The 18,798-nt window shown below is 36.9% G+C and overlaps 1 protein-coding gene across 1 annotated transcript in view; it reads right to left on the minus strand.

Annotated features, from left to right (window-relative positions):
* Positions 1-1,687: 1,687 nt before the first annotated feature.
* The window catches only part of LOC139138778 (tubulin polyglutamylase TTLL7-like), a 54,308-nt gene continuing 37,197 nt past the window's right edge, over positions 1,688-18,798 (minus strand). The window contains 11 exon segments of the mRNA XM_070707303.1: positions 1,688-5,555; positions 6,058-6,231; positions 6,853-7,094; positions 7,461-7,595; positions 8,751-8,864; positions 8,867-9,097; positions 10,160-10,417; positions 10,942-11,130; positions 11,670-11,828; positions 12,517-12,681; positions 17,131-17,347. Of these exon segments, the coding sequence (XP_070563404.1) occupies positions 5,417-5,555; positions 6,058-6,231; positions 6,853-7,094; positions 7,461-7,595; positions 8,751-8,864; positions 8,867-9,097; positions 10,160-10,417; positions 10,942-11,130; positions 11,670-11,828; positions 12,517-12,681; positions 17,131-17,347 (2,023 nt within the window). The 3' untranslated portion in view covers positions 1,688-5,416.

An 18,798-nucleotide genomic window follows, 5' to 3' on the forward strand; every position in this document is an offset into this window, starting at 1 on the left:
TAGGTCATGTGATCAGAATGTCATCTTTGAAAGCATTGGAGAAAAAGTTTTTTCCACATCGTGTTATTGCCTTGTTTTACTGCTTCGTCTGTCTTCCTCACGTGTGTCCTTATTATCATTATTTATTCTTTTATATTTTTGCAGTTTACTAATTTATAAAAGCACTCTTAACGTAGCATATGGCACTGCCAATTGTAAGATCATAGGATTAATGAACTTTGCACTATTTACAACTTGTGTTTTTCCTCTGTGAGTTTAATTTACTCTTTATGTAGGTATGTAAATAGTAACAAACTGTCCTTGTAAACTTCAATTATTTTAATTATTTACGATGGTATTCAAAACTGCAGGACCTCATTCCTAGTCTGCAGTCAAATACTGGTTATTTATTGTATCTTTTATGTATAGGGAAACGTATTTCTTTTAACTAAAATTTAACAAGAGTACATAATTTATTAGGTGTGTTCGTAGGTGTATTCCTCGTCTTTGTCTGTGGCAAATATTTGATTACATCATTATTGGCATTGCAAGGTGTATGGAAACTTTGCATTCTCTGAGACGGGCAGACATGTCATCCTGTTTTCAATCAGTGAAATTTTTTGCAAGATGTATTTGCAAAGTGTTTTGTGTGCCGGCCATGCCGGCCATGTCAAACAAACGATCAAACAAGATTGTCCAAGCAGCTTTACTGTTGATTCAAAAACCAGAACGTCCCAACAATTTGTAAATTATAGGATAAATATCCTTACCTTTTTCCTCCTTAGAGGGAGAGTATGAGTTATCAGTTTTGTTGATGAGAGCTGTTTTTGTAGAACATGATAATGAATATTTTTCAACCTGTGTGTTGTTATTTTTCCATTGCAACATAGAGTATTAAACATTTTGCAGTATACATTGTTCTGTTGTGAAATTGGAGAACATAAAACTTATTCTGACAAATTGTCCTTTGCATGCACTGTAGTAGACTGAAAGATCTGCCGCTCGAGAGCATCCCCAAGAGACGGATATTTCAGTCTGAGACGGTATAAAATGCTGTTCCGTTTTGCATTGTGCAGTCAAAAATAAAGTGTTTAATCCTACCTCTGTACAGCACAGTACAGTACAGGATAGCATTTCAAAAGTGAGGGTCAAATGTCACTTTCAAAGCCAGACCACTACTTGGTTGAATTTGATGTTTATGCTACCTCTTACAAATGCCATGGGTTTTGAATATCATCTGTACAACACTGAGCAAGAGTCTGCATATGGATGATTGTTTTTGAACCGCATATGGATGATTGTTTTTGAACAATAAATCTGTTCATTGATTTTGAACTTGACTTTGTTCTTTAATATTTTCAGAGATTTCAACAGCCGCAAACAAACATTCCACACACAGTAACTCGGTAATTAATTAGACTCCAAGCAGACTTTCTTGTATCATAGAAACATATTTTATTTACAGATGTACAGGTGTTCTTCTCTTCAGAAATCAACAGCAAGGATTGTGATCATCTACAATTGTTCCACAAGCTCACTTAGCATCAGAAGTGGGTAGCCTACAAAACTTCACATTTCTTGTCCTCACACAAAGTTGATAACAGAACGGAGTGTGATACAATAAGGCTCTCACAAAATCTCATTCTGGCATGTTTTATCTCATGGAATGTATAATAATCAAATGTTTACAAGACTGAAAACATTTTCCAAAAAATTTGAGACTGAACATGTGTTCATTTTGAACACAAATGGAATTTGTTCCAGATCACAGCCTGCCACGAAAATGACCTGGAGATGTGATGCCCTAGCGACAAAATTTTTTACAGTTCTTTCGTTTGGAAATGAGTGCTCAAACCTTGAGTTTAAATAGAAAAAGTGATTGTACTCTAGGTGATTAAATGTACCACAGAAAATTGAGAAAAATTTTGCAGGTTTAGGACATTCTCCATAACCAGTTGTAACAACAGTCAACTGGTAGGCCAATCTTTCTCCTGCACTACCAGGATTAATTTGCTTGAGGGCGCTCTGTAATATGCAATACCGGTATATTCACATGAGATGTGTAAAGTTTGATTGTGTATTCTTGTGCTGTTTGAAAGAGTCAGTTTTGATTGGAAGAGGACCAGGTGCACAGTTGAAGCACATATTCTACATATGAGCCCAAGTCAATACCGGCATTTCATATGCAAATCAGATTTACACCCTGGTCTTACACTTTCATCTACCGCTTGCATTTATCTTAACCCAAAATATTTATGAAGGACCCCTTCACAACTTCATACATAACATCAAGCTTTTAATTGCCCGTGTTTGGGATAAATAAAGTTCTATCGAATTGAATTGAATTGAATTGAACATCCCTCACAACTCACTGAAATAAGTCCTGGAATGTCTTCATAGTTCTGATAAAATTGTGCAACCATTGCAAGATTTGAACAGAGGCGCATGGAATGATGAAGTCATTACTGAAATATTACAAATTACAAAAAATCTGGATAAACAATAACCAAAACCTGCGATAAAACGCCATAAATTTGGTCATTAGGTTAACTGTAGATTCAAATACTGAATTCTCATTTTTCCTTCAAAAACGCTATTGATTATTAAGTGACTGTATAAAAGGGTTACCGTTAGTTCAATTTCTAGTTAGCCACGGTAACATAGAAGTTGGCGCAATTTTTCATTCTATTTCTTAGAGAGTGCATTTTCCACTTGCTCTTTCTTGCGTGAACTTATCACTGCTAATTTCAAAACAAAGTGGTCAAGTTTACTGCCCAATTTCATCCAAAATTTTCCTTGACAATAAAAGAAATATATGCCATTGGTGCAATTTTTCTAGATATGTCATGAACATGACATCCCACTAAAACCTTGTAAAAATGTGGCCAGGCGCTAGGCTCATCACATTTGAACAATCATAACATATAAACCTCAACCCTACATTATCTTTTCAAAAGTGTACGGTAATGACATCAAACTTGCATTCACAATGCAACATCCCAGTACCTTTATCTACAACGGACTGACTTACTTTATAAATAGCTATGTCTTCGTAGCTGACCGCGTTGCATTAGATGCATAACATACCAAAACCACTCTCTCTGCATTTCATCCCCAACACCCTAAGTACAGGTCCCACCTGACACTCCAAAGATGGTCTGTCTGAAAATTTAGCAGTTGAATGAGGTGACTTGTCCTTTTCAGGAGACAAATCTGACAACTGAGCGAAAATATCCCACAATTCAGTGAATTACTACCAAGAATCATGACTCAGCAGCTTCATTTTGCTACAACCATCAAGATGGAAAACCCTCACATCTAGGTTTAACCAAAGAGACTCAGTCAGAAGATTACACTGCTTAAGAAGAGAATGAAAGCCATTTTCTGAGATAAATACAGAATTTAAAGCTCTGGTTCTGTTGCACTGAGACTGTTTCACAACACTTGTTGGTTGAATAGTGACAAAAACAGGAATTCTTGTGTAAGAATTCGATATCACATAGGAAGTCTTGCATAACAATTCGATATCACAGATCCAACAGCAAAACTGCTTTGTTTTCTTACTGAGGAAGGTGTGCGTAATTATCTCATACATCATCAGCTATCCTACAATATTCATCGTTCAATTTTCAAACTTACATAATTGTAAAATACACTTTAAAACGAAAAAAATAACACGAATCAAAGGAAATGCTAAAAACCATTTCTCAAACACTACATTCTGTAATATGTGGATTAAACCTTTTTACACAAAATCTAGAAAATATTCTTACACATATTGTATTTACAAATCATTTACAACTGTTAGCTACTCTATTTTCTTTGTGACTGATTAGGTTATTTGTGTGGGTACGAACTTTTGGTCTGGAGAAAGCTTGTAAATTTGAAGTTTCAACTTAAATACCTTTAAAACCTTTCTTGAGAATGTAAGTACTGGGATCATAAAAATAACTTATTAAAACAGTGCATGCTATGCAACACATGGCCATCATCTCTGAGAGAAAACTAAAACTGACACTTCACTAGTCTTGATTCTGATTGGCTCCTTTTTTGTCTAAATTGTTTTCCTGATCATCCAATCAGCAGCTGGATCTCTGGCTGCATTTTTTTATTATGAAATCAGTGGCTGGTTTGTGTTCCTTCCGTGTTAGTAGTTACTTTCTGAGCACAAAATCAATGGCCTTTTTTCAGAAACCAACTAGTGGCTGTTTCATGGTCGTCTAATCTGCCATTGGTGTTTTAATGAGTTCAATCATTCAATCAGTGACAGCCTCTTTTAAGACACAATCAACACCTGGTCACTGATCAGCTAATCATCTATCAGCCTATCATTTTTTTCTGATCAGCCAATCACTGACTTGTATTGATTCATCATTGAATAAGTATGTTTCTAAATATCCAAACGTGGCTGCATTTTGATCTTCCAATCAGTGACTAATTGCTGATCGATCTGCTCATCGGCAGTTGGCTTCTGATGAACCAAACAGCTGTTGCTTTTCTTACCCAATCAGCAGCTGGTCTGTTAACTTGGAACAAAGAACAGACCAAGTCTGGTCATACTTTTTACAAAAACGCTGCCAAGAAGAAATTACTCAAGAAGGAAACAACAACAAACCACTGATTTGGAGAATGAGTATTCAACTGTTCCTGAACACATGATTGTCGTTCCGACGGATAATAATTCATATTGCTTGTAATCTGAAAGAACTTACTTCACTATCAGTGTCACTTCATGACAATAAGAAGGCAACATACTTCTTGGATATCTCCCGTGACACAATTCTCATCAAGACAAATTCTAAATCCTGCACAATGGTGTCTCGTAAATATTGAACGAAAATTTGAATTTTTTGGAAAGCGACTGCAAAATAAAGTGATTTGTGTACTTGCAGTTTTATACATGTAAATGTTATCATACATTGTAAGTTTCAATGAACAGCATTAGTGCATGTGTCACTAGGTTGTGGTTCATGGAAAATTTTTTCTACACGAAATTAAAAATTTCAAAATTAAATATTTTTTTGTAAATAGTGCAACTGAAGAAGCTTCTTAGTAAAACTATCAGTTACAATCTAAAATGTTAACATGATTGCTGATTTCTCTCTTAGGAAACTTTGTAAAATGTGAAAGTGAGAAAAGTGGGACAACATATTGATATATTTTTGTCTGTATACAGAAATGAAGGAAAGCATTTCACAGACAGCAGTCAGACTTTTGTCTAAATTTCTGAGGTTCAATATTTCATAATTTGTAGGTTCTGGAACGTTTCAGGTCCATTGCCAGTCCAAAGATTGAAGTAAAAGTTACGAATTGCAGGCTTTTCCTACTCAATAAATATACCGGGACACTTTCAAGAATTTTGATGCAATACACATCTTGAGATATTCACTGTGCTTTGTACAGCTGACAAACTCCCGGTGTGTCAGACATGTCATCTTCATGAGTCAAGGACAGAGCGGTTATTGCTGTACAATCTGGACATTCTCTGACTGACAGGACTCATCGTTGTCTGTTGTGAGAACGAAGACACCGATGATGTTGGCATGATTGGTCTTGGTGGCCGTACAGACATTGATCTGTGTGGAAAGAAGGCAAGGAATAAACATGTCAATTTTTATTTTTTTCAATGCTTTCTAGATATTACAGAATGATGACAGAATTTTGCTAAGTTTGATTCTCTTCTTGACTGTAAACATCATGATTTCAATTTCCTTATAAAGTGAACCAACCCAGCTGCCTGGTGGCCGATGTAATTCCACTGTTATTTTTCACCCACCCCCCCCACCCCAAACCCCACCCCCGAACACTAATAATGTACTGTCTCTGTGCATAGAATCTAAAAATCAAATATGAAGACAACTGAAATGGCTGTTCCACTGATTTTTTTTTGACAAAATGGTCATTTCAGAAAAAGAATACTTCCCAAACACAGTTATGACAGATGCCAACGAAATAAGAGAAAACTGACACCAAATGTAGCTGTATAATGAAGTGTTGTTCACAGAATGCTACCAGCATTAAGGTCACTTATAGATGTCATCAATGCTTCAAAACCATTTATACAAAAGTTACACAGACCTGCTTGGTGGAGGTCCTTCAGAGGGAGTTGACAGCGTACTTTTCGCTTCTGAGGCGAACTGATAGACGATGAGAAGACAATCACGACACAGCTGTACTATGCGACGACAACAATTCATTTCAGCCCCAGATATCACATCGGTGCTCTTACTGAAAATGGTCTCCCATGAGTTCCTGCAAAAGTCCAAGGAAGAACACGGAATTAATGACGGAATAAATAAAGTGTACTCTTGTTCAGTGATCTTATACTGTTGCTTATTGACAACTTACATGTATGCAGGTCTCACACCAGTTCAAATCAAAATATATGTTTATCCCTTTCACCATAGTGGTTTGACCCAAACCCACCTTTTATCAATGGTGAGTGTGGACCTGTTCACTAGATATCAGGGATGAACAGCTTAACTGGTTACAGTCTTTACTCAATTTTGTTTGGTTTGACCATTCATCATACTACAGAGTCACCACAAATTAAATCATTTTCACATGAAAAACCAGACATTGACTTTGCTCCTACATTAATACTTTCATGCTCTGAAAAATTCAAAATGGTTTAAAACATGCGACAGCGTTCCAGGGACATTTAGGCTTGATTTTAAAGTGCAAATATTTTGGTACAGGTATTCAGTAATGTGCCCAAATTTCACCAATCAGATTATCACAGAAATGGCTGATCATAACCTACAATACAAAACCTCCCAATTCAAAAGTGGTACAATCCAATGTAGCAATTGAAAATACATCCTCAATGTACCACTACAATGTACTATCGAGGGAAGACAGCTCTCCACTTACCCTGAGGTTGAGAAACAGTTCCACAGACCCTGGCCGTGACTCCACAACAAACGATTGAACACGCGGTTGAAAATGCGATAAAGTCGCAAAGTTTCCACATCGTTGCATCGCCAAGTGCGTTGCAATACCGCTCGCACGTTGGAGCGGACTATGTCGATGACTTTCCTTCTCTTGATGGAGTCTAGTTTGACAAGCCAGTAGGAGGCTATCCGTGGCTTGTGAAACTTCCAGTTGTCTTGTAACTGTTGACATAACACAGATAGGAAACTTTTGATTAGTGCGAGCGATAAGCGCTGTTCGTGGTTGAAGATTTATTACTAAATAGTATGCAACATCAGAAGCTGTTGCTTAAAATGCGGACAATTTTGTCAGTGTTGCATGCATAGCTGTTGTTGCAGCTTGTTGTCTGAGCCATTAATATGTCTTCCTAGTGTTCACTGTAATGTTGGCAGTTGCTTATGAAGTTATTTGCATCATGCGTGCATTCTTATTTCTCCAGCGTAATGTACATTTCCAGAAAGATATTTATTTTTGAATATAATAAGAGAACAATGACGTCATTTATCGTCATTTATCGAGACACTCATTTGTTCCTTAATTCACCTCACCTGCTGTAAGATGACCTCTGCTTCCTCATCTGTCTTGCCAGGGAATTTTATCCTCATGTCGGTCAGAGCAGAACACGTCTTCTTTGTCATTTCTTCTTCTCTTTCTCTAACTGCTGCTGTGATAAAGGCCTCATCCTGCACAGATCAAATAAAGAATTTCCAATTTTTCACATCCTATCCAGTACATGTAGTATCCATAGTGATATGCAAATGCTTAAACACACTTGTAAATTCTTTTTTCATGAATGGCATATATGTATAAATCTGTTATAAGCATGTGTTTCCACTGAAAACCATAACAAGTCCATGCATTGATTTTTTTTCCAGTTGATTTATTTATTCAAACTGAAACTTATATTTAATTTTACTGATCCTTTTTTTTCCTTGACATTTATATACCAATCTGAATACTTGTATTTCTTTTTTTACTTTAATTTTTTGTAACCATTGCCATTTCCCAAAGAAATATGAGTTAATAAAGTTACTATTGTATCCATCTTTTTTCTGACATATTGATATCAAATAACTGTCTTGTGCACAGCATCAAAGGAGTGACTTCATTCTGATCAATGTCTGAAAACGTTGCATTCTGAGGTTTCAGTCATGGTTGCATAGCTGTATAAACCATGAATGCATATAGACGTACAGCAGTACTAACACACTGAGTTTGTGAATAAATGTAGATACATGCACACACTGTATGTATCCACTTCTGCCTGATTGCTCATGTGATTTGAAACGTTAAGGTCCATAGAACATTGCAAAAGCAGATATAATGTGATATACCTGAGTACGCACTATTACGATTTGAAGCTCAACTGTAATTGTACAAACAGCTTAGATATCAAATATAAATTTGCTGTCAGAATACTAGATGAGTTGCCATATTTATAATAAATGAAATTTCATTAAAGGTATACTGTCACCTGTTCCAACTTTGCCACAGTTACCATGGAAAGAGAAAATCTCACCAATCACAGATTTTAAGCGGGTGGCTGCTTTTTAAAAACAGTGTCCTCACATGGGCATTTTGAATACCAAGGAACACCCCTTTGACCATATATGGGCATATTTAGATTACAGGTGACTGTATACCTTTAATTTCAAAGAATACTTAGTACTGTTGGGATAATTATGAAGACAGATATTTCAGCAAAGCATTGTGTGACTGTCTATGATGACTTTGGGTGCTGCTAAGAGGAATATGTAACCTGTGGTGTGTGTATGTGGCGGAGAGAAGGGTGTGTTACTTACTAGACTCCAATTTTTGAGTAGCTGAAGTAAACTTACCACAACTGGATTGATAGAGCCAACTGGTGTGATTCTGTGGGTTGATGATAATGGTCTTGTTAGTGATCTTGACCTAGCACCAGACTGTGGTCTTGTTGTCGGCCTCTGCGCCGACACTGGCCGCGACTTTCTTCCCATGCTACCCTGCTGCGATCGCGACGCAGAGCGACCGCTGCGGCTCTCTCGGGGGAGCTTGGCGGGGAGAGTTCTGACATTTCGTCGCCGACTGAGTCGGCAGCACTGGGCATGGATGACAGTGGTTTAGGCCCTCTGGGTATTAGTTTACCATCTCTGAAGTCCACGCCATCCATCTCACACTGTTGTAACATGTCAAGAATTTCATCTTCCTGTGTATCAGAATACCACCAAAACAAAATACATGAGTTATTTCAACACACTATGTGGCAGTGGTTCTAAGTTTTTTTGCTGTTTTCCTATCTTATGCAATCAGCATACATCCATGTATAAAGCGATACCTGATGATCTGTTTCAGCTATGCTATGGAACAGTGTGTGCATGGAGAAAGTGTGTGCCATATTCATTCAAGTTTTACTGTTTACCACAGATGGCCATGGTGGGAACTTATGATTTTGATGTAGATTATGGCATGGTACTAATGTTCTGCTTCACTTAAGGTAGAACGCACCTCGGGGACAGACATTTTGACTGTCAAACTTTTACAATTCTGTTCTGATATACCACATGTGGGGGTCATTTTAAAGCTCTTGATGAAAGAAAACTTTTCATCGGCTTAGTTTTTCGAAATTCGAAAATTTATGTTATTCTCCATAGAGTTAACACAGGGATGGTGGCCATTTTGAATTTCTAATATCGGTAAATCTTGGGTAATTTGTTTCTCTAGTACCAAAATTTGAACGGTGACCCCCTATTTTTATTCTTAATTTTGAAAGAAAATGATTGAAAGATTCCTTGAGGAAAGTTAGAGAAAAAGTTTAAGTCTTTCACTTTCGAGGTGCATACTACCTTAACATACTTCTCCATATAATTTTATCCTTGGACCCCCACCTTTAGGTATATAGGTCAACCCATATGTATGGCAACCAGTTTAAAATGATAGGGTTTAATCAAAGTTGGTTGGTAGAGGGGCTAAACTGAAGCTCAAGTAAAAGTGCACGTTATATATACGTGTGCAAGTCAATTTATTATGGCGTGTTCAAACCAGTCCTATCAAGGGAATTAGTTTTTGATATGTCAAATACGATTCAATTCTCTAAATCTTTACAGCGACAAAACTGGTGATACATCAGACAGAGATAGCAAACAATTCTGCATCACGATTGGACCATAACAAATTTATCAGAACATCCACTTTCTCTACATGAAAGCAATTTTTCAATAAGAACTTTGCAAATGATTTGTGTATACTTAAACTTTGCTTTGCCACTCACCCTGAGTTGTCTGAAAGTCCTCGTAACTTCCCGTTGTAATGACGCCGCTCTGCCGGACAAAAACAGCTGGAATGCATCTGCCAAAAGCCCCGTGTACTTATCGATGCTGAACTTGTCCGTTGGTGGGAAGATCCTCCTGAAACGTCCCATGTTACGATTTTCAAACTCCTCCCTCGCGTTCTCCCTTCTCACTTGTGCCAGTCTCTCCTTCAGTTCCTCCCTTCTCTTGTCTACGATGATTTTCTTCTTGTCTAGTTCCTGTGTGTTCAACGGAATGGTATACAATCAGGTTATTGAGCTTTGCATAGAGAAAATGTCTGACGTGTCACTGTGTTACAAATCATGTCTTGGTTTGTTGTCAGACTCTGTCATGAATAATTCAGTCTCTGTGATTCACTTCTGATGTGGTCAAACTTTGACAGTTCTTCACAATTCTTTTCACTCAGAATAGATAGCAGACAAGAAGGCACACTATTTCCCTTCTAAAAATGATTTGTGTGTGAAACCATACTTTTGAAACAAATTATCCGTATGTTCTATCGCAAAACTTTTCACATAGGTATATGTGCATAACATCAGTGCCTGGCATCACAGACAGTTGTACATACAGTATGGAGGCAGATTATGTAAATCACGGCAAAACAGTCGACTTTAACCTGTTCACCCCCCAAATTCCCTATAAACAGGTCCACATTCACCATTGATAACAATGGGCTTGGGTTAAACCATGGCAGTGACAGGGTCCGAGAAGTGAAACGTGAGAGCCAAACATCCTAACTTACAGTGAGTTCAGTCTCAGATCTCCTTGTTGGCCTCAGCAATCTCTTCTGTGACTCCAGCTTCTGGGCGGCCATCCCTTTGCGTTTGTCAGAAGCCTTGATGTTGAGTAGCCTGAACGTGTCTTCAAGCAAGCCACCTTTGATCTCCTGATCAATTTTCTGGTCGGTGCCAAAGCTAGGCGATCGATTGATCTGTGTGTGTGAAAAGAGATGACATACAGCAAAGATGGAGACAATAACAGTGATATTCTGATGATGAAGATTTCATAATCATTTGAAATATGACATTTCCAATGGATGGCAGCAAAGACAAAAGAACAGCTCTACAGCGAAGGGATACAATAATTCATAGCTAGTAATGTATTTCTTCCATATATATGGAATGTTCAAATGATGACTCCTCTTCTAACAAATATACTGGGATTGGTTGCTTGAAAGAATCCCATTTTTTTGCTTACATTACAAGCACGTGTGCCCTGTGAAAATCTATTAGTGGTATGTTGATGTGTTTCCTACCCTGACAGAAGTCATCACTGCTTCCTTATCATGTCTTGATTCCATTCATTCAGCCATTGAAAAGTAAAGCGAGCATACATTCTCTTATTCTTGTTGTTTTCTTTGAAGCTAGATTCAAATAGCTTGGAAAATATTGACAATATTGTCTTTGGTTTGCAAGAATTTTCACTATTTTCTATACGTGACACAAAGACATAAATTCTTGCAGCTCTCACCTCTAGCAACCATGGCTTGAGTTTCCTGTCTAAGAGGACGTCAAATCCCAGAATTTCAAAACAGACACTATCACTGCCCGGCGGCTGTCCAGGACGACACATACGATATGCATGCAAGACGTGTGGTTCTGCCACGACCATGGTTTTCACTATGAGATCCTGAAATATTGAAATTAAAACGAAGATGTACTTAACATTAACCTTGGAAGTGACTTCTTGAACGCTCTAACTAATATGGCATCAAACAGGTTGGGTACAATTTAATGAAAAAGTTGCTCTCTGCAGAGATTATTTTCATTGATGCTGTATTATATGACAAGTCACTTATATTATTTGACATTCATGCTAAAAAACATTACATTTAGAACACTGATTGATACAACAGGTACAGAACATGTGATTTATAATTTCTTGCACCTTCTACAAATATATGAAAGTAAACTAAAAGCCACAACTTTTCTGCAAGTCTCCGTGTACAGAACAATCACGTTGAAGTTGCTGCTCTATGCGCCATTTACAGACATTTTATTAAAATTCAAGCTTTTTTATTTGAGGGCAATTTATTTACACTTGATGTTAAAAAAATCATCCAAAGAGATGTCCATGATCATCTGATATTTTCTGAATTAATTTCGAAACATTAGAAGTGAGCCAGACTGTATGTTCAAAAACTTCCGGGGTAAATTGCACAGACTTGCAAGGAAGTAAATGAATTTCTAATTGGTCAAATCATATGCAAATTAACTTACAAGCAAATCCTATTGGCTCATCACCAAGTGTGGGATCTCTATCCATAGAACAAATTTCAAAATCGTTTTCAACACAGATGTTATTTTTTTTCTCTCACCGTTATACTTTTCCAGATGGCTGCCACGTCATAGTCGTTTTTCCTGAGGAAGTCGTTCAAAAACTTGATGGATCGTTTGCTACCGCTGTCCACGTCATCCGTCTTCTCAAAGTTCTCGCTTCGTTTGTTGACCGAGTAATTCGTAAGATGCATGAAAAGTTGATCCTGCAAGAGAGTCAGACATACATGCCATGATTTAACAAGATATCAACATCAAAAGACACAAGGTGTATTGTAACCTGTTGGGGAGAGATGGTGCATCAGTCAGGAAAATGTATCTGAACAGCAGTTTCATTTTTACTAGTCTGTATAGTACTGTTACACTTGGATCACACTGATTTCTACTGGCTCCACAAAGAGACACGGCAAGAAAATATATTACAAATTTTGAATTTCAATCTTCCAAACACATCTTTTGCATATCAGGAATAAACATCATATTGGTACTGATGCAGAATCATCACAAGATAAAGACCCATATCCATCAACTGCCACAACATGTTCATAATATTTTTCTATAAAGCAAGTACCATCGCTTCTTCTCATCCCTAAAGTACCGGGGTATGATGAGATTTCAGTCATTGTTATGCCAATACATCACAATTACAAATCATATGCAATGTTATGGTTCAGATATGAATTCTAGTTATGACATCAATTGGATTGCCAACTATAAAATTGCACATAGGATAGACATGATGCAAAAAATTACTGCAGCAATATATATCAAATGTCAAAGATTGCATAAAATGACATTCATGATCATCAACTACATGATTTTCTTTGACCATACGCACCAGGAATATAGTAACAATTTACATCTTTCTACACATTTTTCATCCATAGACATTAAATTTTTCCTAGGAACTCATTTTTCAGCTGTCCTTAACAAAATTGTCCCAAGACTGCCTTGATTACCACAAACCACTGATGACATGAAGAGCGCCACCACTGGCAAAGTTTAATGCTTCCTTTGGTTCACAAGTCACAACAACAAAGTTCAGCCTTCATAGTGGAACTTTTCCACCAGTATTACATTTTTGTACATTTTTTTTTGGTCTGACAAAAGAAATCGCATTAGGAAAAATTTAGTTGTGTAATATTTGTTGATAACATCATATACCAACAACAACTTAATTAATAAAAATGTTGGATAGCTAGTTTGTTTGTCTGTGTTTGATTTCGCTACAGGCTGTTTGTCCCGGCAGTTGAGATGTCTGGCTACAGGCATGTATAAAGGTATTTTTGTTGATACAACAGTCGTAGGCAACAATGGACTTGCCTTTGATAACTAACTACACACGTGTATGTACATGTGCACACATTGGGACATGGTAACCTAAACAAAACCACCAGACAGTGATTTGACCCTCAGAGAATCAGACAGACAGGTGTATGACATCTAATGAGTGTAGCCACATCACCAACACACCAACACTTCTGCTTTCTGAAGACAACATAAATCACCCATTGTTCTCTGCCATAAGATTAACTACCTCGTACACAACTAGGGTAGGATTTTTTCTGACTTTGTTATACAAGCCTCTTTTATTGTTGAAATACAAACTTATTTTGGATAACCCTATCTGACATATTTGGCACCTATCTAAACTCCCTCTCTGCATGCACTGATCTTATATAAACTGTTGCAGCATGTCATAGAAATGCAAGTCCCAATATTTTTCATACTTCATGACAAAATACAAGTGAGGATCTTTTCAAAACTGAAAATGAAAAGGAGTGTTCACCTTCAGTTTTTGAAGAACAAAAATTAGTTCTTCCTGACAGAGTTAACGTAGAGGATAGACACAAACATCCATACTGAAAAGTTCTTTAATAAATTTAGATCTTTTTTCAAATTTTCAAAGCCCTGGATGTATTTCTTGCATTTTACAGGAAATTTTCTTAACTACTACAAATAAAGGTTCAAGATTGTGCCCATTTGAAAGAGAGACGGCAATGACTGTATACGTTAGCCACACTGGATGCACAATTAATCAGCTAATATCATTGTAAAAAAGATCCACACACACAATTTTCATATTTTAATTTTTTGCATTAGAAAGTTGTGGGAGAATTTTATGCAAGTATCCACCAATGTCAACATGTACTTACTATTAGGAATAGTCTTTCTTGGTAACACAGCGATGTGGCTGGCATTATGAGGAAGTAGACACCTCTTGGTATCTCTTCATCACATTATGTCAAAGTCCACTGGATGGTTTTGATAACACTGTGTATCTTGCACTTCAAATTTAAACTCTCCGACTGATTGCACTCATAACATTAACATTCTTTCCATGATTAGCTATAAGAGTTATCAAGATATTTTATTGAAATTGTTATGATTAAATATCATTATGTTCTTTTTATCATACTTTTGGTATGATTAAAAGCCATCAGAACCAATTGGCAAATGGGCTACATTTTTGGGGGCCAGGATTTTGGTGAGGAAGTTTCAACGCCACCATATATCAAATGTGGGCATGGGGAAACTCATTGTGAATCTGAATATAAAGCATGTACATGTATTCTTGTCCTTCAGTTTGGATATCTTTACCCTTTTTGTACCTATCTCTTAGTGTGGAGAGCCAGCTTTGGCATAACAAACAATAGAAGTGGACCAAACTATTTCTGTAACAGGGTTACACTGTACAATATTTTATTTGCAGGAAGAGAGAGACCGAAAGAGACAGTGTGTGCTTGAGTGGATTTAGAGATTGACGACAAAATCAACAGAGATATGATATAGAAAACAAACTTTAACAAGCAGGATAGAGAATAGATATACAGGTTTGAAAAGACAGATTAAACACTTGCAGATTACACTGCAGAAAAGGATGCCTAGATAGAACAGAAGACCTATACAATCACAACCATAAATAATTAAATGGCCATAACAAAAGGTGACTAGAAACTCTCTGTAGAGAAGTTCAAAATCTCGTAAATTACATCCCTTGATCCCTTGCTTTATTTACATTACAAAAAGAAGAAGTGAAAACAGCGATTTCAGAGTTTACACTTGGGGAATCTAGAGCAATGCTTTATGCGGCATGCCTTTCTTTTGATAAACACAGGACAGCAGAATACAGACAACAATGCTCTGAGATGGTAAACGTACTATGTCTATACAATGATGAAGGCTGTCCCTTGTCAACACTGCAAACACTCAAAAAAATTCATTCCAACCAGTTCGAATAGTTCAAATACATAGCATTTTTGGTACTTTTCAAATAATGAATATTGAAATATCAATTGTGATCTAATTTGCTACTATATAATACTGATAATACTATCACGGTTGATTTTGGTGACTTTTATCTTGACATTTTCACAAATTGAGATCTGATGCGAGTTTACAGACAAATATGATATTGTCCTTACACTGTGATATAACAAGACAGGTTTATAACTACAAAGGGTGAAGAACAGAAGATGTCGTCAAGAAAGAGCTACACTGTTTAATTATTAGTCATCCTGCATTCAGAGTTTATAATTGTTTTAAGTGTGTATTTAGCATTAATAAAATCAATAAATCCAGTGAGTGACCTCCTCACAAATTATGAATGTCCTGTTATATAATTGAAGAGCACTTTAAAGACATCCCAGACACCATCTGTACAGTAAAATCACACCTTTATTCACCAATATACAAAGGTTTTGATTTTGGTGAAAACAAAATGGAATGGATAATTTATTGACAGATTGAAAGGCCATGAGTATAATCCTTCAATAAATTTGACTGCACAGCTATGGTAATTCTGCTTGACTCAAGGGGGAGGGGGGATAATTCTGCTTGACTCAAGGGGAGGGGAGGTAATTCTGCTTGACTCAAGGGGTAGGGGGAGGTAAGGAGACATAAAAAAAATTGTTTCATTATGGCATTTTGAGTCAGTACTGCTGTTTTCAATACAATTGCTAAGAGAGGGTACCTATGACGGGACGTGAAATACCGAATTTGCAATCTGACAGAACCTGTCTCTATATGATAGTTAGAACGCCCTCTGAAATAATATAGGAATATGAGAAGCAATACATAGAGTGAAAGAGAACCATGCAAGTATGTGAGAGCTCTTTTGTTACTCAGCAATAAAGCTGGAACCTTTTGCCCTGTTCCTTGGGTATAAGTGAAACTTGACACAGTGGAACCTGTCTACATAGTCACCTCTCTCACTGGGAAACCTCTACATTCACACCTTTTTGACAACCTATTCACCCCTACATTCCATTTAAACAGCTCCCTAATCGCCATTGATAACAATGGATTTGGGCCAAACCATGTTGCTGAAAGGGTTAGGCTGAAAATTGCAATTTGAATAGAATGTTACCTGGACACTTCTCTACTGCTGAATGTCCGCAAAGACAGTTTCCCTTTTTAAATTTTCTTTTGCTTTTCTACGGTGAGCTGTGAGAAATATCATTTGTGCATAGACTGCTCTTGAGGTTAGTTTATCCATCCAAGTAATGGATGAACTATTAAATTGGCTCTGAATTCACATATTGCACAATATGGACACAACCAATGGAGCACGCAGCATCACCATGACATCAAATTACCACACATCACCATGACAACTGCATCATTTTTTTGCTTGTCCCCTTCAAGCTACTCACCACATTGGAATCTGACGGATGGCAGTATTTCTCCGTGCTGAGTCTGACCAATCCGTCGTTGAAGAGAAATATCCTGAGTGGATCGCAAGACGTCACCAGTACGTACACGCGCAGATCAAATTTGTAACCATCAATCAGGAAAGGTTTGTCCAGGTACTCCTGAACGATCATGTGATCGTGCTGTGGTATCTTCTCACCATTTCTGTACAGGACAATCCTGTGGACACAAGAAATTACACTTCTGTTAAACTTAATTCCATGACTTTGCACGAAAATTGGAAGGAATTTGGATCCGAGACTGAAAATTGTTATATTAATTCACTTTTCCATGTAATAAAGGACAAAACTTCATTTTTCTAACCTGTAATGTACTATTTTATTGCCTTACTCTTTTATGGAGTCAAAGGCAGAGAGGATGAGCAATTCTAATGGGTCTACAAACATCCAACTTTGCATGTTTTTGGATTACCATGCACCAGAGAAATCAACAACTACTATACTATACTACAAGCTATGAATACATTAGCAGTGTTAGCACATAGTACCTGACTCTGCTGCAACTAAGAATCTGTGGTTTCTGAGCCACTGGATTTACTTTTGACCTTGGTCAAGAGGACCACACAATGTTACATTGTGTTGAAGATTACAATCAGGGTACCCTTATGTCCCTTGAAATAAAATTCCGGCTTGCTAGAAAGAGATACAGCTCGATGACCAGCAACATACAAGAAGTTTTTGAGAGAATGAATCAAATTATTTTACCTCATGAAAGACTATCTTATAGCCCTGAGCAACTATACGGAATATTTCTGATTTCAATATATTTAGGCACTGACAAACAAGGGATTTACGTCATCATTCTATTTGTAGAGATTCTAATCCTGATGACGGAAGCCTGCATAAAGCTACTCAGAGCTGATTCTACCAATTTTTACATGACTAGAATGAGTATGTGTACTATAGTCAGCTGTTCAGGAAAGACTCATTGAAATTTTGCAAACTTCCCCAGGCCATTTTAGCTGAGCCATAAAAATTGCATATGGTGGAACAGAACGATATTGATTTTAGTCATTAACTTTGTAATGCTGATATTAGAATTCAGAATTCTCTAAATCACATGGGCCATACTGGTTGGCTTTTTGCTCTTGGGGAAAATGAAAGATGATAAAAACAGATTAATTTCAAAGTAACAATTGGTTTTCTGAACAAGAAGTGAAATTTGGTTTGCAATATCTTGAATTCTCTCCCCAAATTGGCAAAGTACCAATTTTAGACCTAAGAAAATTGGAGAATTGCATGCAAGATTGCAATTTCTATTAAATTTAGCTTTCAAAGATTCAATGGAACACCTCATTCAGCTTGACAACATACCTATATATAAATTCATTAATGCACAGATACGACATGAATTTGGGCATTAACTCAAAATTGGCAGATTACTGATCAATGTTTTACACATTTATGACATTCATACAAACACCTACTTAACTCCATTAGTTGTGTAAGTCTTGATGTATTTTCCATTGTTGGTGTTGTGTTTTTAAAAATTCAACTACTTTGTCATATTCCCAAAATGAAGCCCGGTGGTCAACTGGTCAACACAGTCAGTATGTGTGCTATCTCTGATGTACTTGTTGAGGAATGATGTCTAGTCCAGACTAGAATTCA

Source organism: Ptychodera flava, chromosome 8 (genome assembly GCF_041260155.1).
Source record: "Ptychodera flava strain L36383 chromosome 8, AS_Pfla_20210202, whole genome shotgun sequence".
Classification (NCBI taxonomy): domain Eukaryota; kingdom Metazoa; phylum Hemichordata; class Enteropneusta; family Ptychoderidae; genus Ptychodera; species Ptychodera flava.